Consider the following 23,045-nt stretch of genomic DNA (forward strand, 5'->3'; position numbering starts at 1 on the left):
CGTGTCCGACTCTTTGCGACCCCATGAATTGCAGCATGCCAGGCCTCCCTGTCCATCACCAGCTCCCAGAGTTTGCTCAAACTCACGTCCATCGAGTCGGTGATGCCATCCAGCCATCTCATCCTCTGTTGTCCCCTTTTCCTGCTGCCATAATTATCAATAAACCAATAAATTGTTTCCCTATTTTATATCTATCATCACCCCCAGAAGATGTGCCCATAAAGGCACATAGCACAGTCTAGCGCTCCTAAGAGATGAGCTTTTAGAATTGCTTCCTTTTCTTAATTGCAACTAAAAATGAAAAGCTGTTTGGTCATACATAACTGGGGCTTCCCAGGTGGTGCTAGTAGTAAAGAACCACTAGTGCAGGAAACAGAAGAGACATGGGTTTGATCCCTGGGTCAGGAAGATCCCCTGGAGGAGGGCATAACAACCCACTCCAGCATTCTTGCCTAGAGAATCCCATGGATAGAGGAGCCTGGCGGGCTACAGTCCATAAGGTTGCAAAGAGTCAGTCACGACTAAAGCAACTTAGCATAGCACATACAGCATAATGTACATGATTGTTGGTAGATAATGTTTTATTGAAGAAAAAATCATTTTATTCATTCCTATAATCTGACTTGATATTTAAAATTGGTAGAACAGTGTATGCTTTATATAAGAACATGACGAAATTGCATACAGCTACACACACACACACACACACACACACACACATAGCTGATGAACTCTGAATAAGCACTGTGGATTGTGTCAAAGTCATTTTCTTGCTTTTAATACTATACTCTAGTTGTGTGAGATGTTAACATTTGAGGAGGTTGGGGGAAGAATTCATGGGACTTACCTGTACATTTATTTGTAAACTCATGTGAATCTACAATTATTGCAAAATAAAAATTTTTTTTTTTTTTTTTCAAAAAAGCATAAGCTTTGGAATCTGGCAGACCTAGATGTAAGCAATATAACCTCTCTACACCTCAGTTTCTCATCTGTAAAACTGGTAATAACAACAGCTACCTCCTGAAACTGTTTTAAACATCAATAGAAAATTTTGAAAACAGCCAAGCACTGTATAATTGTACAGTAATGCTATATTCAAAAACCCAAGCAAAATGAATTATGAATATGTATCGCTGTTTAGCAACCCCAGAACAGATCCCCTTTCCTCTGCCTCACTGAAAAATTAAATATCTGGCTGACTGAATGGTTCTGAAACACAAGCTAGTAGGCTGTGGGCTCAAATGTACTTCACCAATGGTTCATATTCATCATTCCTAATGTGTCCAAATCTAGGTCCCCCCAACAGAGAATCCACTGACCATTAAGGAGTCAGGCAGAAAGCAAGTCACAGGCTCTTCTTCCTGGAGGCAGATACAATGTGGGAACTAGTTCCCAGCAGACTTTCCTTAGAAAGTTGCATTCTTCTGTGTTTGTTCAGCCATCCTTCTGTATTCCGGGCAGACGAGGTCACTGTTACTGCTGTTTTAGCATCCCTAATAGTTGTAGGTATTACATCACCCTGTCTTCTAGAGTTAGGAAACAGTTTGCAACTTCATACAGTCTTATAAAAAAATTTTTTTTTGTCAATGTCTTTGTCTGGTTTTGGTATCAGGGTAATGGTGGCTTCATAGAATAACTTTGGGAGTGTTTCCTCCTCTTCAGCCTTTTGGAAAAGTTTGAGAATGATCAATGTAAGTTCTTATTTGTATGTGTGGTTAGAATTCCCCAGTGAAGCCCTCTGGTCCTGGACTTTTGTTTGCAATGAGTTTTGATCATTATTATTATTATGGATTCTATCTCACTTTCAGTGATCAATCTTCTCAGATTATCTATTTCTTCTTGATTCAGTTTTAGTGGGCTGTATGTTTCTAAAAGCTTGTCAATTTCCTCTAGGTTGTCCAATTTGTTGGCATATAATTATTCATAGTATCATACAGTCTTGGTCAAACAACTTTTGAATGGGCAAATGTAAATAAACTTCACCTGACTTAACATTCAGGAAGTCTGTGAAATCATTAAGTTATATAAAAAGGGTTTAACTATGATCACCTTCAAAACTGAGCATCAATCTACCCTTTTCTGTACCCTGGTCTCCAGAGAATGTCATCTCTGAAGGTGAGGTCTGTGTCAAGTGCACCAGAGCCCAGATTGGGTACCTGAACTCACATGTCATTGCATTGACTCACAATGTGATTTCAACTCATTTCATATCTCTGTGACCTACTTTGCCTATCTTTAGACAGCATATTTATGACCTGCACACTTTTTTGTTATTTATTTTTAATTGAAGGATAATTTCTTTACAGTATTGTGTTGGTTTCTACCAAACATAAACATGAATCAGCCATAGGTTTACAATACTTTATAAAGATGCCATGGGAGTTGTCAGTATGTAAAGGTTCTCATATATAAGAATTCAAATTAGAGTAAATTATTTCAATAATTATAAACAATATGAGTGCTATTGTTTTATTTGTTGTAAAAGAAAAAAAAAGGAAATATTGTCAGTAAAATAAAGCACATTTCCTCAGGGAAAACCTCAAAGTATTTAAGGCCAAAGGTTTCCATAAGCTATATTTATCATTTACTCTGATATTGCTACTGCTACTGCTAAGTCGCTTCAGTCGTGTCCGACTCTGTGCGACCCCATAGACGGAAGCCCACCAGGCTCCCCCGTCCCTGGGATTCTCCAGGCAAGAACACTGGAGTGGGTTGCCATTTCCTTCTCCAATGCATGAAAGTGAAAAGGGAAAGTGAAGTCGCTCAGTCGTGTCTGACTCTTCGCAACCCCATGGACTGCAGCCTACCAGGCTCCTCCGTCCATGGGATTTTCCAGGCAAGAGTACTGGAGTGGGGTGCCATTGCCTTCTCCGACTCTGATATTACATACTGGTAAAAATAAACAGTGCAGGAACAGGGGTGGCTATAGACAGAGGCCAACAGGGTTGGAAAATGTTGAGTAGGATTCAGAAAACTCTGACCACCAAACCTCTGATTTCTTCCTTCTGCTGTGCTGTTTGTTTAACTCAGGCTCCAAGCCCATCCTGCTAAGATGCTTGTTCCCACTGGGTTTAGGCAGATCACCAACAGCAGAGGTCCTCCTGAGCAGACACAGGTACAGGCTATTGCCATCCTTCTGTGCTTGTGTTGCTTTTTCCCTTGCTGTTGCCTTGTTTAGGCATTTAATGAAGGGCTTTTCTCACAAGAACTTATATGTTAACAGTCAAGGTAGAAAAGCAAGCAGAGTAGGAACAGAGGCTGCCAAACTTCCTCATTTTGGAGAACAGTGGCATGTCAGACTTTTGCTTCTAAAGCCCACAGCTATGAGAAGAGTAAGCAGAATCCACAGTCATGAACAATATAAGTAGGAAGATAGGAGATTTGTGCACTAAAGCCCCAAATCCTGGACCTAGAAATCAATTTAGAATCAGTAAAGGCAATTAGTGTTTCCCAAGGTGGGTGGTATAACCAGGAAAATCATCATTCTAAAATATGTAAGAAAACTAGTAAGAAAAAAGGTAAATTAGAAAAGAAGGTTTAGATACATGCCTGGATTGTTCAAAGCAGGGACAAGGAAGTTGAATGACACCAAGAACAATCACTGATGCTTGTGTTTTATCACTGTCGAAAGCAGATGACCAGGATAGGAGAACACGCATCTGCCTCCAGGTAACAATTCCGACATCTTTTAAGCCTTAGGCCAGGAATTCAAAGATGAAATGAAGCCACAGCCAGTCTAGGAGAGTGAATCATAAGGTTGTGATAAATGTTCCTCCTTGCCCTCAAGAGGAAATGCTCATGGGCGGAAAAAAAAGCTTTAAACCCAAATCATTCATGATTTCTGCTGGAATCACTGATACTACCTGCAGGTAAGATCATGATACAATTTTATCATCATCAGAGAATTCATTCCCAAAAAAGGTGTCCCCTGTTCTGTGGCAGGAGGATCTCTGGTGTGCCAGTTCATAAGAACTTGACAAGCTCAATTTGAGGAGGCAACTGAGACTCATGGGGCAGTCTGGCAGCTGTGAAGGCACGTGCTTGGCCCCCTGACACTGTCTCTGGGAAAGCCACAGTGGAGTCATTTGCTGTGGTTGCTGGCAGTAGTGAAGTGGCTACTTTCTGTCTTTCATGTCACCAGTTGGAAGTTGAAAGCATGACTCACCGAGGCTGCTTTCCCTGGGCTGTGCATATCACTGCCTCTTTGAAGCTGTAAGGAAGCCAGAGGCTGATGAGAGTTTTTTTCTTGAACACCAACCCTCAGGAAAAAGGAAGCGCTGTTGGCCGTGAGCACCATGAACAGTGTTTCTGGGCACCTATTAAAATAGCAAGGCCTTTTCAGGCTTCTGAGCAAACAGGCTCCTTCATAAAATTTTTTTAAAAGCATAAAAAGCCAAGGTAGAAAGAAAACTGAGGTGAGGGAATGGTTGCGACACTGACTGAGGGCCAGACATTATGCTGGGTCCTATGTATACCTGACTTCATCACTAGTCCTCAATTTGTGAGGAAGGTGACCCCTCCTTTCTTTTATCTGTGATGCTGCTGAGATTTGGAGAAACTAAGTGAGTTTCCCCAGGGCTCACACATCCAGTAAATGATTGAATTGGAATCTGAAATTAGCAGTTTACTTAATCTTGCATTTACTTTTCTATCTAATTTAACCTATCTACATTATAACTTACTTAATCTACCTAACTAGCAATTTACTTAACCTTTCATCCTCTAACTTTCCTCTTCTGCAAAATGCAGATAAAAAGTGACCTCCTCCAAGTGGCTGATTATATGAGTAATATATAGAAAGCACCTAGCATGATGCCTGGCATACAGAAGATTCTTAGTAATGTTAGTTTCCTATTTAATCCTATATTTATTTATAAACATAATAAACATAGAATAATCTGTATAAGAGATGAAAAGAAGCTGAAAGAAGGTCAGATTTAGGTCTTAAATAGCTTCTCCTAATCTTGAATATGTATCTTTTTGCCAAATGATAACAGATCATGGCCAAATTCAGTTCATTGCTTTCTCACCCTTCTGAATCCCAGAATCTTTCATTTACCAGTTTCTCACCAAGAGAACGTGTACTATAAGCACATTTCACTGTTCACTTTCTGTGATGTTTTGAAGTCTGATCATTCTTAGAGATAATAAGAAATTCAAAGAATCCACCAAATCTTGAGCTCCCCAGCCAAGCTCTCTGATCAGTTTCTAGAATGAAGATTCTTAAGGTTTCCTATGTACAACAACCCTGAGAAGCTTATTCACAAAACAGATTCTCAGGCTCCAGCCACAGAGATGCTAATTCAGGAGGTCTGGGGTAGGGCCCAGGAATCTGAATTTTTAACTTGTGCATATGGTGACGAGAATGCAGGTGGTATAAGGACTGCACTTTTGGTCACATGGGACTAGAGGCTATATGTGTAGGCCATTCAGATAAAGAAGAAATTATTAAGGTACATATGGGTTTCATAGGCTAATACAGGGTCCAGAAGGTAGGAGAGTGAGGATGTGACTATATTCATCTTATGAGAATATATTTTTCACTGAAGGAACTACATGAAAAAAAAAAAGAATAATAGTCAGACCACTGTTGGCTTTGCTCTTTGACCAATACAAAATTGACCTGACTAAAATATTTGATGTGTCCCATTTGGGTGGCTTATTCAGCTCAATTTAATAAATATCAAAGCTATTGCTATGGGTCACATATGGGAAACAATTCTAACATGGGACCTAAATTCAAGAAACTTATAAGTTTCAGGGGAGAAACAACCTATTTCTAATAATTTATAATACGAAGCAGAATGACATACCTCTGGTAAAATGAATATTATGTATTAGAAGGCAGAAGTTTGAGTAAGCTCATGGACATGAGTTTGAGTAAGCTCCGGGAGTTGGTGATGGACAGAGAAGCCTGGCATGCTGCAGTCCATGGGGTCGCAAAGAGTCTGACACGACTGAGCGACTGAACTGAACTGAGAAGGCAGAAGAGGGGACAGTTCGTAGCAAGTATGTCAGGAACATTTATTCAAAGAAGGTGACATTTGAACTTTAAAGAATAAGTACAGAGTACCAGTCTGGATTCCTACTGTTATATAGAGGTTTCCCACTAACTAGCTATTTTATACCTGGTAGTGTATATAGGTCAGTGCTACTCTCTCAGTTTGTCCATATTCTCCCTCTGGTGCTCTGTAACAACCTAGAGGGGTGGGATGGGGGTATCAAGAGGGAGGGGATAGATACTTATGGCTGATTTCCATTATCAGACAAATATAGATGCTTATAGCTGATTTTTATTGTTATACAGCTGAAACCAACACAACACTGTAAACCAAGTATCCTTCAACTGAAAATTTTAAAGAAAGAATAAATGCAACTTTGAACACAATGCAGTTGAAGCCACCAAGGTGAAAAGGCTACAAGCTGTGCAATTCCAACTCTAGGACGTTCTTGAAAAGGCAGAACCCATGGAGACAGCAAAAGATCAGTGGTCGCCAGGGGTTAGTGGGGAGGAGGGATAAATATGCAGAGCACAGAGGAATTTTAGGGCAGAAAAGTACTTTATGACCTGTCAGTGCAGGTTCTTGTTTGCAGCAAGTATACCCTCTGGGGATGTGACGGTGGGGGCTGGGGACAAGGGATCTCTGCCTTCCATTCACTTTTGCATGCAACCTAAAACTGCTCTGAAAAATAAAACCTATTTAAAAAATTAAAAGAATAAATGCAACTTTGAAAGGTAGATAAGACAGAGAAGGCCAGTCCAGGATGGGGAAGGAGTAAAGCCTCAGAAATCTGAAGGGAGCATAGGCTATTCTGGGAATAGTCTAAGAAAACTGGGAAGGTAGACCAAAGACAGATTGCTTAAGGCTTTGGTTGAGGGTTTTTGCCAACAAGGGCACCTGTGTACTGGCACGACATGGATACAGCAATGGAGAGTAAATTAGATGAAGACAGGCAGGCTGACCACCTGCCAGCAGTTGTCACAGTCTAGCTGAGATTTCGATGTTGAGAGCCTACTAATGGCAGTGGCAAAAAAAGAAGATGCACAGAGCTCATACCCATTAGTCCAGATGTTCCGCTGCACCCCCCTACCCCACCAGGAATACTCTAGACTGTTAAAGAAAGTTTGATGAATGAAGGAATAGATCAAGGCAGAGAAATAAGAGGATAGATTTAATGGGGAAGGAAAGGAAGATACTGAAGAGCCCTTCAAGTTTTTCATCTTGGATCCCTTAGGAGATGAATTTGTTAGCTAACATAGAGCACTCAGTTCAGTTCAGTTCAGTTGCTCAGTCGTGTCTGACTCTTTGCCACCCCATGAACCGCAGCACGCCTGGCCTCCCTGTCCATCACCAATTCCTGGAGTTCACCCAAACTCATGTCCATTGAGTCAGTGATGCCATCCAAACATCTCATCCTCTGTTGTCCCCTTCTCTTCCTGCCCTCAATCGTTCCCAGCATCAGGGTCTTTTCAGATAAGTCAGCTCTTTGCATCAGGTGGCCAAAGTATTGGAGTTTCAGCTTCAACATCAGTCCTTCCAATGAACACTCAGGACTGATCTCCTTTATGATGGACTGGTTGGATCTCCTTGTAGTCCAAGGGACTCTCAAGAGTCTTCTCCAACACCACAGTTCAAAAGCATCAATTCTTCAGTGCTCAGCTTTCTTCACAGTCCAACTTTCACATCCATACATGACCACTGGAAAAACCATAGCTTAACTAGACAGACCTTTGTGGACAAAGTAATGTCTCTGCTTGTTAATATGCTGTCTAGATTGGTCATAACTTTCCTTCCAAGGAGTAAGTGTCTTTTAATTTCATGGCTGCAGTCACCATCTGCAGTGATTGTGGAGCCCAGAAAAATAAAGTCTGACAATGTTTCCATGTTTCCCCATCTATTTCCCATGAAGTGATGGGACCAGATGCCATGATCTTCGTTTTCTTAATGTTGAGCTTTAAGCCAACTTTTTCACTCTCCTCTTTCACTTTCATCAAGAGGCTCTTTAGTTCATCTTTACTTTCTGCCATAAGGGTGGTGTCATCTGCATATCTGAGGTTATTGATATTTCTCCTGGAAATCTTGATTCTAGCTTGTGATTCATCCAGACCAGCGTTTCTCATGAAGTACTCTGCATATAAGTTAAATAAGCAGGGTGACAATATACAGCCTTGACGTACTCCTTTTCCTATTTGGAGCCAGTCTGTTGTTCCATGTCCAGTTCTAACTGTTGCTTCCTGACCTGCATATTGGTTTCTCAAGAGGTTGGTCAGGTGGTCTGAGATTCCCATCTCTTTCAGAATTTTCCACAGTTTATTGTGATTTACAGACATGTAAAAATTGTTACACTAACATTTATGCATTAAAGTTAAAATCACATGAAATAAAACAACCTCAGAAAATTTAGGATGTATGGGCAACTTCCTTTCAGTGTCCTAGGCTTACTTATTTCCTTCACATTTTCTTGGTTGGGGAATGGCAGAACAGTATCCTGTGACATATTCCTTACTTTCTGATATTTTTAACAGAACTACAGACCTGCATATCATTGGTAAAACAATGTTTGTAGTTTTTTGAGAAGACATTTCCTTCCATAAACAAATATTATAAGTAATGTTTAGATATTAGTCCAACCTATAATAGCCAATTTAACCAGTAAGAACAGTGAACTAATTATTAACAATTCTAGCTGGGAAATTCAAGACCTTAGATACAAGAGACCCTAGAAAATTTTGTAAAGTTTGCATCTGGGACCCATTTCCTTATCTTCTCTAGTTGTTTCCTCTTTCCACAAAGCTTCTGGACCACTAATGCGTGTCTCCTCAAGCTTGCTCTTCCCTCCAAAGGATTTCAGTCTATAAAATGTTCTAAAGCCTTCCTCTTCTGCCTCCTCTCTTCTCCCCTACCTCTCGGAAGCTTCCTCCCAATACAGCTGATCTGGACCAGAGGTGAGAGAAATCTGAATGAGCTAGTTCACAGCAATGCATGGCTGAGTGACTGGCAGTCCCTTAACCCCTCTGCAAATACTTGCCATCTTTTAAAAGGGACTGACAGCCCCTTTTATCCAAAGGAATCTTTAGACTGTGGCTTCTTCAGTGAAGTGTAGGAAAAAGTGTGCTGGAAAAAGGTCTGGGAGAGGGAGCAAATAGGATGGAACAGCTGGCTAGGGATTCCCTTGAAGGATAGGTTCTCTAATTGGTTCCTGTTCAAAAGTCCTTCCTATTCTCCACATTAGGACCCACTGAACCTCAAAAATCAGCGGGGTGGGGTTTCCCTTTCCTGGTAGTTCCAGCAATGAAGAGGGCAGACTATTTCCTCTCAAGCTGATATTTTTCACTCTGAGAAATACAATGTCTTCAAGGTCACCCTAGACTGAGGCTGGAGGTTTCCTTTCCTTTCCTTCCTGCTCTCCTCCTCTAAGCCATGCCAATCTATTTTATTCAGAGGTTCTTACTTTCCATACCTCTTTTGCTTTCTTGGGTTTTCATTATTAATTTACAGTGCCAGAAGAGGCTTAACCTTAAAGACTTCCTGTAATGATCACTCCTCATACTTTAAATAATAGGGTAGGACTTCCCGGCTGGTTCAGTGGCTAAGACTCTATGCTCCCAATATAGGGGGCCCAATTTCAATCCCCACTCAGGGAACTAGACCCTGCATGCTGCAACTAAGACCCAGTGCAGCTAAGTAAATAGATAAATAAATATTTTTGATAAAAATAAATAAATAATGAAGAGGTGGTTTAGCTCCTTATCTGCCTTCCATTTTCTCTCTCAGAATTCAGTCTAGCAGCTTTTCTTTTTAAGAAATGTGATAATATAATAAACCATACCTTTAAATTACCAGATACCATCTCTTTAAAAGAGTTGGAGATGAAGTTGCTCTCTGAGCATTCCTAAAATCATAAAGAGAAATCACTTAATTTCAGGGAAAAACTAATTTGATTCTGTTTCAGACGTTGCTGTCTCTTTTGGGGGGAAAAATGTTAATAATCAATTGAAAATTAGCTCTTGATAATATTTACAATGTAAGTTTTAAAAAGATAGATTCTTCAGAGAAATTGAGATTAAAAAAAATTTTTTTTTACAAAATTCCTTTAGGTTTGGCACTTAGCCTATTTTTTTCAAGTTTTGAAAATATGTCTTTCTTCAAAATATAGGGGAGACAAACAATCAGATTCTATGTTGAGTAGATATAGGAAGTCATGATTAAAGGTGATTCAGGAAAAACTGCATGTAGGTTGGTGTCACTTTGAAACCAGGGAGAGGCTAAGGTACCGGGAGTGATGCAGAGCCTGGAGCAGCTACCAGCCTGCCTGCCTTAATGAACACAGTAGGAGGGAGTTCCCCACCTGGTTGGCCTCCCAAAGGAGTAGTTTATGCATTGGTTCCCTTTTACAGCACCAGTTGACTGAGAAAATCTCTTCTTTGGGATGCCCTGGGGTATTTCCAAGTCAGGGTGACTGAAGGAAAACAGGATATGATTTCACAAGAAACTTGCTCTACTTTCAAATCACCTCATTTTATAATTCATTCAGTGAGGTTTGTAAGGAAACCCTAACAGAGAAATAAAGCAGCAATTGGTGGGTTGGTCTGTGGTCAGTTTTCTTGGCTCATTATTTGAATCAAAGGACCAATATTTGAAAACAAGCATTTATTTGTATATATTCTCCTCATAGAGCTTTCAGGAAGCTTAATTCAAAAGTTTCCCAAAAGCACTCTAGCTGTAGGTTAGCTTTCATCTCAAAATTGGAAGCAATAACACCTATGTTGGTATTTTATATTATAAACAGAGGAACATTTAATTGCCAAATTACTCACCTCCCTCATTTTACACAGAAGAAAATGGATACCCAGGGAGATTAAGTGACATGGCCAACATCTCCTAGCTAGCGATTAATGTGGGGGCTCTTATACATAAGCAGGTAGCAACTGCCCCACAATTACTGAAGATCAGCATGCTGAGTGCATTACATAATTGTCTATTGTAATCTCCACCTAGTAGATATTAAAGAACCAACCATAAATACCATTTATTAAGCTTTTCCTTTGTGCTAAGTATTTTAATGTTTGCCAACAAAGGTCCATATAGTCAAAACTATGGTTTTTCCAGTAGTCATATATGGATGTGAGAGTTGGATCATGAAGAAGGCTGAGCACCAAAGAACTGATGCTTTTGAATTGTGCTGGAGAAAACTCTTGAGAATCCCTTGGACAGCAAGGAGATCAAATCAGTCAATCCTAAAGGAAATCAACCCTGAATATTCATTGGAAAGACTGATGCTAAAGCTGAAGCTGCAATACTTTGGCTATAAAGAGCTAAGTCATTGGAAAAGACCCTAATGCTGGGAAAGACTGAAGGCAGGAGGAGAAGGAGGCGACAGAGGATGAGATGGTTGGATGGTATCACCGACTCGATGGACATGGGTTTGGGCAAACTCCAGGAGATAGTGAAGGACAGGGAAGCCTGGCCTGCTGCCGTCCATGGGGTCATAGAGTTACACCCGACTGAGCGACTGAATAACAACAATCACAGTAACCTTCTGATATAGATATTTTTACACCTATTTTACTCATAGAGAAGTAAGGTGCTACCCAAGGCCACTTTGAAAAAAAAAACAAGCTGGGGATTTCCACCCAGATTTACCTCTCATGCCTCAGTTTGTATGTTTTTCACTCAGTTTTCACTCTTTAAGAGATTTTCAAATTATAGGTCACAGTGGTAACAGTGAACTCAGGTGGGTTTACTAGCATTTATAAATAAATAAATAAGTAAAAGAATAGAGTGCAATGGGATAGAATTTAAAATAGAATGTATCCAATCACAAAATCACACAAACATTTTTCAGTTACATGTACATCTGTTGTATGTTTTTTCCAACACCACCAAACAATTAACTCAGTTCTACACAGTCTACTTGGAGATAGCATCAGATTCCAAACAATGAGGACTCAGCCTTATTAAGACTGCTCCCAAGCCCCTTCAGAGGCCAAAGGCAAACACAAGTTGTCACCTGTGCTTCTGAGAAACTGGCTAGGTGCTTCCTAAAAGTTACCTCATTAACATAAACCCAAGTGTGGTTGAAAGGGATTTGTTATAAATATCAAGACACTCTTAACATAGCAAATTTTAGGAGCTCTGTGCCAGATGAAAATCAAATATCGATTTCTCAACTATAAATCACAATATATATGTGTAAGTGTTATTATGTAAACATTTTTCCTGTGGACTGTGGTCAGATTTTGAAAGCCACTGCACCAAACTAATCCATCTAAACCTTAGCAAAACACTGGTATATAGTGCAGGTAACTGCAGGCTCTCATTAAAAGAGTCCCCAGATCTGCTGTGGGTCCTTCCATATATCCTCAAAAACATGGGTGTTGTATTCCATCAACCTTGATTGACAGAGGACTCTCCTTCCACCCTAACACCAACTGTCTGACATGTGGCCATAAGAACATAGGTTGACACAACCAAGTCCATACCCAGGCATTTCAGCAAGCCTGTGAAGTCCTCTCAAACATGACAGTCTGTATTAGAGGGGCATCATCATTCTGTATAAAAGATGACAAATTTCAGACCTGTACCTTGAGTCACTGTTATTTTTCCATCACTATAAAAGGTTGTCATGAAATAAAAGACTCTACAATCCACCATAGTAACAATAGATCACTAGAGTTAGAAAGAGCACAGTTCATTTCACAAGTGTAAGTGACTTTTACAGTGAGAGGGGGTTTTGTTAATAATGATAGCTACTCTTTCTGAAGGTATTGCATGTTGTGGATTCAAAGGTGAATAAGGCTGGAGCTCAAAGTCTAGTGGGTATTTTTGTCGTTGTAACGTCACAGAGGAGAACTAGAAAGGGATGCAGTGTAACATTAACTGCCATAGTAATTAGCTCAACATTACATAGAAAATGTGAAGAAAGAGCTTTGATAGTGTGGTGAAAATACCTAGATTGGTTTGAATCCAAGGACTGGTATTTACTTCTGTGTATGATTGAAGTGAAAAATAAATTCTAGTCTCTGGTCTAGAGAGTCTAAATATATATTTAAGACTAAAATATATTTAAGAGGGAACTAAAATATATTTAAGAGGGAACTAAAATATATTTAAGAGGGAACTAAAAATTTAGATTCTCATTGAAATGATAGCCTATATTAAAAGAAAAAATATGAACCTGAATGAAAGATTGTTCTTATATTTTAGAGCTAAATTAGCAAAGCTAGTATCTCAAATCCTTTTATTAGCCTGCTTTCTGGATATGATACCAGGTTTGGGAAGATATCTATAAAAGGATATAAATATCCTTTATATATATATAAAAGGATAGAAAATCCTTGGTTTTCTTTCATACACTGAACTTTTTAAAATTGCTGTTTCTGTGGTCTGCATTGTAGATAATAAAACAAGCTTAACTTGACTGCTCTCTGCTAATCCAGATAGAGGATTCTCTTGCATTGTCTACATCTATCTGAGCAGCCTGTCATTCTGACCTGTTCTGCAAGTTAGTTCATCTGAGACTGGGCAAAGCTCATCCTTCAACTTTTAGTTCAAATTACAAGGAATCTTTGTGTTTATTCATTAAGTTTCGCTTAATGATACTTTTGCAAGAGGGCCCCTTCTAAATCTCTACTCTCTTTTGTGACAGTGTAAAATAACTCATTTAAACAGAACCTAGCAGGCAGGAAGAACTCAAATGCTGGCTAATTATTTACTTGCTCATTATTGGTTAATACCTTTATTATAATACTACGGTCGCTATCAGTATGATACACAAATTCACGTTCTTGTTAAAATTATATTTTCTTGAAAGTAAATTCAGTAGGGGTCTTGTTTCTTCTTGAGAATTAAATGCCCAGTGTTATTCTGAAAAAGATCTGCAACCCTATGTGGCAGATAGTGCTGTTACCAGAAGGGGGACCCCCTCCCCCCCACTTACAGGGCCCAAGAGTGGGCTCTAATACTCGGAAATGAATTGTCTGAGGAGACACACGTACTGACAGAGCAAGAGAGCTTTTTGGGAAGGCGCCTGAGTGGAGAGTAGCAGGGGAAGCAAAGGCAGGTTTGGCAGCTATGGCAGGGAAACCTGCCACATGGCTCTCAGGTTTTATGGTAATGGGGTTACCTTTCTGGGTTGTCTCTGGCCAGTCATCTTGCTTAGCCCATATTTGGTCTGGCTCAAGGTCCTTCCTGGTGACACAAACATTTCTCAGCTAAGATGTATCCCAGCATAAGAGTTTCTGGGAGGTTGGCAGGACATATTATGGATTGGCACCTCCTCCTTCCTTTTGGCCCCTCTCAAATTCTCTCAGAAGCAGCATTTCGTTCCTTATCAGGACCTTCTGTTGTGAGATAGTTCATGCAAGTGGTTATTATTGTGCCTGGCCAAGGCAGGCAGTTGCATGGGTTCCATGTTCTAGGGGAGGAAATCAAGAGATTCAGTGAATTTGCCCAAGGTCTTAGAGGTGGCTCATAGTGGAGCAGGACTTCCAACTATCAGCTGGCTTTACCAGCTGCATGGGTGACCGCTCTGCACTGCCCAAGGAGGCAGTGTGATGGAACTTGTGATTACCAGCCTGTGAAAACTGGACCCCAGACTTATCTCATCTCTGCCTTTAGCTCTCTTTCTAAGCTTGAGCAGGTCACAACTTCTCCAAACCTTGATTTCTTACCAAAGAAATAGAAGACATTTGGGAATAGAAAAATATAGGTAAGAGCCCTCCTCCCCAAACAAATAGATGATCTTACCAAAATTTCCTTCACTTTAGAATGAAGAAATACTTGAAAGCAGTCATGATGCGGACAACCCTGAGCCAGAGCAGCCTGATGGTTCCAAAAATCTTTCTCACAGCAGGTAAGATTTCACATCCCTTTGTAGAAGTCATTTTAACCTTTTAAGGGGTGAGTGTGGTAGGGGGAGGAAGGTGGGATATATTCACTTTTAAATCTCATAACTAATCTTTCCTAGGTAAATTAACATATTTATTCTGTATACTAACTAACCTTCATTATTTACCCATGAACAAAATTCATGAATTTCATAAAAGCAACAAGCAGGAGCTGAAAAATGGCACCTACAAAGGCTTTTTAAAAACACTGGATTATCAAGAAAATTGTAAATGAAAAGCTATTGCTAATATGAATTATTGATTTTAAAGCATTTAAAGGATATAGGTTCCCCAGAGACACAATTTATACAAGTGTAATGCTATCTGGGGGGCTTCCCTGGTGGCTCAGTGGCAAAGAATCTGCCTCACAGTGCAGGAGATGCGGGTTTTATCCCTGGGTCAGGAAGATCCCCTGGAGAAGGAAATGGCTATCCACTCTAGTATTCTTTCCTGGAAAATGTCATGGACAGAGGAGCCTGGCAGAGTACAGTCTAGGGGTATTGATTTTATTGACACAAAAGAGTCGACACAATTGAATGACTAGACAGCAGCACAGATGCTATTTTTGGCCTACAGAAAGGTATCTGCGTGCATATGAATGCTCTCTTGATCAGAAAGCCTAAATTATGGCAGTTAAGACCAAAAGGATGAGATGGTTGGATGGCATCACCGACTCTATGCACATGAGTTTGAGTAAGCTCCAGGAGTTGGTGATTGACAGGGAAGTCTGGCTTGCTGCAGACCATGGGGTTGCAAAGAGTTGGACATGTCTGAGCAACTGAACTGAACTGAAGACCAAAAGCATGAAAGGAAACTCGCTTTTTAAAAAATCTTTACACTCAGAATTCTCATCATTACCTCTAATCTAGCATTTGTCATGTTTTTTTACCGACACCATTTGACTTACAAATTCCTTTATGAGCTGCTTTTATCGTCCAGAGTCTATCACGTTTAGCTCTTAGCAGGCCTCCATAAACATGCTTGTAATGAAATGAACAAATATCTTTCAGAACTCGCCTCTTGATTAAAGCTAATATTAGTTTAATTAGACTACTTGCTATTCTTTCCCTTTAAAGTGTATTCAAGGAAACATGTGGGCTATTACTGGTTGAAATATACCTTTGAGTTATAGTAAAAGGAGCAATTCAGCATATCTGAATTAGGTTGGGTTGTGTCTGAGATGAACCACTTGACAATGTGTTCTGTTGTTTTCCTTGACAGTATATCATTGGGGAATTCTCTATTACTACAACCACACTTACTTTTATAATTGTAGTTTGTCTTATAGTGAATGCTTTAAGTTAATTGGTGAATTATTATATTAATTTATAGTAGTGGTTTAGTCACTAAGTCATGTCCAACTCTTTGCCACCCCATGGACTGACTGTAGCCCCCTAGGCTCCTCTGTCCATGGGATTCTCCAGGCAAGAATACTGGAGTGGGTTGCCATTTCCTTCTTTAGGGGATCTTTCCAACCTAGGGATTGAACTCAGGTTTCCTGCATTTCAGGCAGATTCTTTACCGACTGTGCCACAAAGCAATGATTAAATTATACTTCTAATGAGAAAAACAAATAGGAAAAGTTACAGCATTTAATGAAACAAAAATATATAAGATTCTTACAAAAGAACTTTGAGAAAAAGCCAAATTAGCTAGTGGATTGAGCAGGAGATAGGAGAAACTGTAAGATTACTCATTTTGTTCTCCCAGAAGCTTTGAATAACTACTATAAGGTCATACCTTTGCTGTAACAATTTAATCTGTATTTCCTTTTTTACTTTTGATTTTACAGTTTTGAGTTTTTAATGTATAACTAATATAAATTTGTTGGGCTACAGTTGGATAGGTATAATATGCTTGGCATATAGTAAGCATTCAGATTTTGTTGAATAAATTATAAACTTTTAAGTAGTACAGGTAAAATGTTATAACAATGTCCATTAAGGGTTCTGAATAATTAATCTCTTCACATTTGGATGGCTTGCCAGAATAACATTACTTTATTATATTTGGAAAAAGTAATGATTTTAAGCATTATGTGATAATACTGGGCATAGTCCCTACCTTCAGAACTTATATTTTAGCTAGGGGAAAAAACGCATGAAATGATTCCTAGGTAGCACAATAATGTATGTGATTCAGTATGTATTTTAGAGGGAGGGGAGGAGATGCTTAATGGAAGAGCAGAATTGGGGTTGTAGATATAAGATTTCAACAACTTCAGGAGAAAGTGTTTCTGAAAAGGGAAACCAGTTTATGCAAGGTAAGGTTGGTCATGAACAAAATTTGTGGTGGGTAATGGTGGCTACAAGGAGTGAAGGAGGAAGAGAAGATTAGATAAAACCTTGAAAACCAGGCAGAAGAGATTGGACTTGATGCTGGAGGCAGTAAGGAGCCTTTGAGTTCTGGAGCAGAGTAACATCATATAATGAAAGCTTGAGGCTAGTCCCACTGCAGGACAAACATAGTTACAGAGACATCTAACATTTCTCTCATTATTACAGAAGAACGAATAACCCTGTATATCACTAGTTCTCTGTTCTGATTCTCATTGTAGCTGTGGTATTCAATTAAAGTCCCAAATACAGGTCAACTCAACTCTTCTGCGTAATTATCATTTAAGTCCCAACTACAAACACCCCAGCCATGCCTCACAAGTAAAAAGTTCTACTGCAACCAAATAATTCAGGTGCTTCTGAGTTTTAAAAATATATATTGAATCACATCATCTAGTATGATAAAGAATCAAGAAAGAATCAGGTGAAAAGCAGATGATCACATACTATGTACAAATCTACTGAAATACCAAACACTGCAGAGCAGGCCTAAGAACATTCCTAATGTTAAGAGACTAGGGCTAAATTTGAATCAATGTTTGGCTAGTTAATGATACCAAATAAAAGGAAAATGGTGTCTTAAGGCACTATGGCTATAGTTCTTATTTCATCTTTTCCTAACAGTCTATTAGGAGAGAAGACTTCCCCCACTTAGACATTCCAGAAGAAACCTTTCAACAAACAAAAGAAGCACTTTAGATGGCTCCACAATGCAGACAACACAGCAATCCTCTATCCTGGGCATAGCAGCAAGTCTGAACAGGAAATAGGATTAAGATCACGTATTACAGGCCTCTCTGACATTAAACAGAACCAGTTGATGACATAAACAAATAGTGTTCACCCAGGAGTTTAAAAGCCTTTGTGAAAATACACATCTGTTGACAATCTTCAAGTTGTTTATTGGAAATCACAGATTTATTTTTAAAAACCCTCTAATTATTTTGCCATATAAGAGGAAAATTCAAATAATATAAATAACATTTTGGTATAAAATTAATAATATGGAAAATAGATGTAAGCCAACCAAGAGGTAAAAAGTTTTTAGCAATAATACTGTATATAACCATCAATTGACCATCCAGGCTGAAAGTTTATTTTCCCTTTATTGATGACTTTTAAAAGATAGCCTTGCACTGAAGCACCAAAAAGTTTTTTTCCTTCCTTTTTAAAAGGTTGGAATCCTTTATTTACAATTATTCTTCTCAGTACTTTAAGTCTGATGAAGGAAGTATCTAGCAATTTCCTTATTAAAAAAAGGAAGTGCCTTCATATTTCCTCTAAATTTAATGTTTCATTCTGTGTTAAGGAAAAATAAAAGATGAACACAATTGAAGGGAGCTCTTTCACAAATAAATAACTGTTTCACAAAAGTATTGATGTAAACAAGATCATTTTGATGGGCAGAGACAAGGATGTTCTCAACCAAAAGCAAATTTAAACAGTTACAAGTATAGATACACAGGGCATATATATGACCAAAGGACAAATGGTATTAAAGGATCAACTAATAAAAATTAATTACAAACCTGCTTTGTCAAAATGCACTTTTGTTCTCTACAGTTTTTAAAATTGGTCAGAAATTTTAAATTGTAATGATCTAAAAACCCTGAACCTACTCTGAAAGTAACTACAAACTAGAATGTTTGACACCGTAGTTTTGACATGAGTTAAAAATGCTAAATTATCTCAACAATCAATGTAAACAAGCTTTGATTTTCAAAATAGAAAAAATTAACAAAAAGTTTCTGTAAACAATGAAAAGCTACCTGCAACAAATTATATATACATATATATGTGTGTGTGTGTGTGTGTGTGTATATATTTATATATCATCATCATCCAGTTATGTATATTGAGAATTCTTTTTTAGTTTTTTTGTGTGTTTCAGACATCATTTCAAGTGATACATCTTAGTTTTCCCTAACACACACCTTTGCAGACAAAGTGTTTATAATCAGTTTAACTGCTTTTGCTGAAGTCATTAGTTTGCCTTTCATATAATCCCCCTAACAACAGACCTCACCTAGTTCTTTCTGTAGTGAGGGGAGGTTGTTTGTATCATAGCCACATTGTCATCCTGCCATGTAAAATAAATCTAACTTCCGCTATTGGATCTCAGCCACATCTCTTTTATTACAAGGAACATACAGCTTTACAAATGTTTTAAACTTCATTCAGGTGACTTTTCTATCACTTTCATTCTGAAATATTTAGAAGCTGAATATCACCTCTGATAAGTCATTTTCCTGAAAGAATACATTTTTTTAGCTACTACAGTTTTGACGTTTAAAACTCTCAGTTTTAAAAGCTAAACTCAAAACCAACTGGTTTATGAGACCCTGTTGGAGAAGGGTGGGCTGATTTTAGTAATTAATACAATTTAGACATTAAAACATTTATTTTATAAATTATGGAGAAAAGAATCTCATAATGTTCTATCTTTCATTTTGAATTCTTCTCCATTATTATATTCCTTTATGTAAACTACATTCAAATAGCTGCCTTAAAAACAGACCGATACTGAATATTTTAAAACCAGTTGAAATTTCATTAAATTATTGATAAAATCAACCTATTTGAATTAGCAATGATTTATCTCTAGCAAAGGACCCTCTGAGTAAGACACTGTCCATGTTTTGTGTCATTGTCTAATAATAATAATAATAAAACATAATAAAGTACTAGTTAGGATAGAGCTAATGACTTCTCAAATTTCACATTAAACTTTGAAAAAATATATAAATATATTTAAAATGACTCCAATACTGTCCAGGTAAAATAGCTACATGAATGTGACAGTAAATGATTTGGCGGTTTATAAAGAAATTGTGTATCTTCTCCTAAGTCTCCCCTGAAGAACAGGAAACTTTCTTTGACCAGGTTCATGTACTTTCATCCATGCCAGTCCTCCCTTGCCCCCACCAACTCCCTCAAGTGCTCTTTAATAAGTACCTGGTCCAACAACATATCCATTTCTTTGAAATGTTGTGCTATACATTTACTTGGTATTTTCCAAAAGCAGTTTTCCTAACACCTAGGCACCTTAATAACTTTTCTACTCCTCCAATATACACATGGTACTGAGAACTTAAAATTCCCTTTAGTTTTGTTTTCATATGCTGCTGCTGCTGCTGCTGCTGCTGCTAAGTCGAGTCAGTCGTGTCTGACTCTGTGCGACCGCATAGACGGCAGCCCACCAGGCTCCTCTGTCCCTGGGATTCTCCAGGCAAGAATACTGGAGTGGGTTGCCATTTCCTTCTCCAATGCATGAAAGTGAAAAGTGAAAGTGAAGTTGCTCAGTCATGTCAGACTCTTAGCAACCCCATGGACTGCAGCCTACCAGGCTCCTCCATCCATGGGGTTTTCATATGAACCTTGTCTAAATCTAAATTCCTTGAAATGAATTTAGGCAATGAAGTAGGTAAGTTATATTGAAGGGCTTCTAGAATCAAAGAAACATTCTGATAGACTAGGCTTTCAAAATATTCCTTTGTTCTTCATATTCATTTCTCTTATGGTATAGACAAACATTTAAAAGTTTCTTTATCCAGGTTTGGCTCAGTGACAGTGATAAAATACAACATTCAAGTACTATTAGGCAAAGGCAGCCCTACAGGGATATGTATCCACATAGGTCAGTTTGCAAAGGAGGACTATCTTAATTATTCTGCAGTACATCTGACCAAAGAAACCTTTTGAAATTGTTTTTACTTTTGGGTCTGTGGCATCCATCCAGAGGTCCTGAAGGTCTTCTACATGCCCATGAGATGTCATCATTTTTTCATAGATGCAAGGATGGTAAGGGGTTTTACCTTCCCCGGAAAAAAACACATGGTATTGTGGTACTATCCCTATTTTATTGGCACAGAGGCCCATGAACACATCATCTATGTAAAGGCTAGAGTTAAGTGTCTGTGATGCCTCATAGACTTTGGCAGCCACATCACCAGAGATCACGTAGGCGGCTCCAGCAGTATAGTCAGGGTAAGCTGGCCACTGGTACATTTCATAAGAAACATAGTATTTGCTGCGTTTGTCTCTAACGGGAGGGGCACCACGGTGAACACGACCAACCCAAAAGTCTTGAACACCAATTTGTTCTAAACTTTGAAGGTATTCAATAAGATTTGGCATGTGAATAAATATGTCGTCATCAGCAGTCATGAGGAATTTGGCATGTGGACAAAAGCGATTTGCCCAACTGAACTGGAGAAGAAATTTAAGAGTAAGATTATAGAAAGAATCAGCAAAGTCTTGCTGAATTATATCATTGTACATTTTATCTTCCCAAACCAGCCTTTTCTGAAGTCTTTCTCTTATCAGTGGGTCAGAAGGTGTTCCTAAGACAAACAGAGTTTTGATGTTGGCGTTAAGTTGAGAGCAAACATACTTCTCGTTGCCCCACGTTTTCCTAATGGCAGAACGGCGATTGTAATTTTCAGGCGCAGTCTTTACAAACAGTAAGAGCAGGACATCTTGCATTTGACACTTATCCTCATGGTTAATCAAGTACTGGTAACGAGGAACCCCCTCCTCGCTGCGCTTAAGAGACAGGCTGTCATTCACAAAATTGTAGCTATTTATGAGGTATCTGTAAGAGTAGGACTTCATATGGCTCACGATGTGATTATCGATCGGTATCCAGAAGAACATCAGGCTTAGTACAAAACAAGTGGCAAATAACTGAATAAACTGCCATTTTTTTACTCTCCTGCCACTAACAAACATTCTGACGTCCATCCAGTTCTGTTTTTATTTAGGGTCAGTTTTAAATGAGTGCTTGCTTCTTCAAAACCATAGGACTGTGTATTCTGTAGAACAGATGTCCATGTTGGTCATTAAAAATGTAAAAGGAGCTCCTTATTTCATAAAATATTTTCTTTTAATACCATTTTTTTCGGAGACCACAAAAGAACGGAACACGCTGCAGAGTGACGCTGGCACATCAGAATGCTCCCACTCTGACATCCTTCATTAAGTTCAAGGATTGGCCTTACGCAGCTATTCTGTGTAGTCCTTTTTGTGAAAGTTAAGTGCAACCTATTAGAGTCAGGAAGAGAAAAAAATTACAAGTGAATGGATTACTGAGTTACCAGAAAGAAACATACTCTTAATTCCTTAAAAACAATATGTAACCTGACTGATCTGGATAAAATGTGATGGGGCAGCTGGTGTTGAGTAGACGCATACAGCTGTTTATTTTTTCAGGGGAATCCGAGGAAAGGGAAAGAACCACCCTCTACCTTTTTCTCATTCAGAATACAAAGACCCTTTTCTCTTCTCAAGCCTAGGAAGAAAACCTCCAAAATGTCTGTCATCTTACATACCTAAAGTTCAAGTTTCTTAAATGGGTATGTCCATGAATATATTGACTTGGAATACAGTCACAATGAAAGCAGCTATATAGTTCAAGGAACAATACTCAATGAAACGAAAGTTCATAATAGTAAAAATACATTAAAGCTTGCCCCAGACAAGGCAGAAATAGGAATAATATATATTTTTTCAAACCAAGATTCATAATCAAGAAGTTGAGATATGCTTCTCAAAAGCATAGTCCCAACTCTCTAACCAAAGTGGCTTTTCTGTACAGTCATCTTGTTTCTGTTTTCTTCCATTTGGAAACTCCATAGGCACCTTGAATTTAACATTTTCAAAACCAACTGCACACACTGAGAGCACCAGGCAGTACCGGCCTAACCTGGGTGGTGGGGCCTTTCACATCCAGCTGTATTTCCCGTTGCCCAAGGTAACTCCACACGAGGGTGATAACTGCACAAGCGAGGCATGCAAAAAGCCCAAGGAGGACAGGA

At 38.8% G+C, this 23,045-nt stretch overlaps 2 protein-coding genes across 8 annotated transcripts in view; one reads left to right on the plus strand and one right to left on the minus strand.

Annotated features, from left to right (window-relative positions):
• The window catches only part of MCF2L2 (MCF.2 cell line derived transforming sequence-like 2), a 265,716-nt gene that overhangs the window by 138,302 nt on the left and 104,369 nt on the right, over positions 1 to 23,045 (plus strand). Inside the window, exon 15 of the mRNA XM_070372807.1 lies at positions 14,774 to 14,859. Within this exon, the coding sequence (XP_070228908.1) occupies positions 14,774 to 14,859 (86 nt within the window). The remainder of the gene's footprint in view (positions 1 to 14,773; positions 14,860 to 23,045) is intronic.
• The window catches only part of B3GNT5 (UDP-GlcNAc:betaGal beta-1,3-N-acetylglucosaminyltransferase 5), a 76,068-nt gene that overhangs the window by 40,325 nt on the left and 12,698 nt on the right, over positions 1 to 23,045 (minus strand). For 6 of the 7 annotated variants that reach the window (XM_005892538.3, XM_070372846.1, XM_070372829.1 and 3 more), the window contains one exon: positions 3 to 22,272. The exons of the other annotated variant lie outside the window; for it this stretch is intronic. In XM_005892538.3, coding sequence (XP_005892600.1) covers positions 20,827 to 21,972 — 1,146 coding nt within the window. In that variant the 5' untranslated portion in view covers positions 21,973 to 22,272 and the 3' untranslated portion in view covers positions 3 to 20,826. Of the gene's footprint in view, positions 1 to 2; positions 22,273 to 23,045 lie in introns of those variants that run through there. 7 annotated transcript variants of the gene reach the window in all.

Source organism: Bos mutus, chromosome 1 (assembly GCF_027580195.1).
Source record: "Bos mutus isolate GX-2022 chromosome 1, NWIPB_WYAK_1.1, whole genome shotgun sequence".
Lineage (NCBI taxonomy): Eukaryota > Metazoa > Chordata > Mammalia > Artiodactyla > Bovidae > Bos > Bos mutus.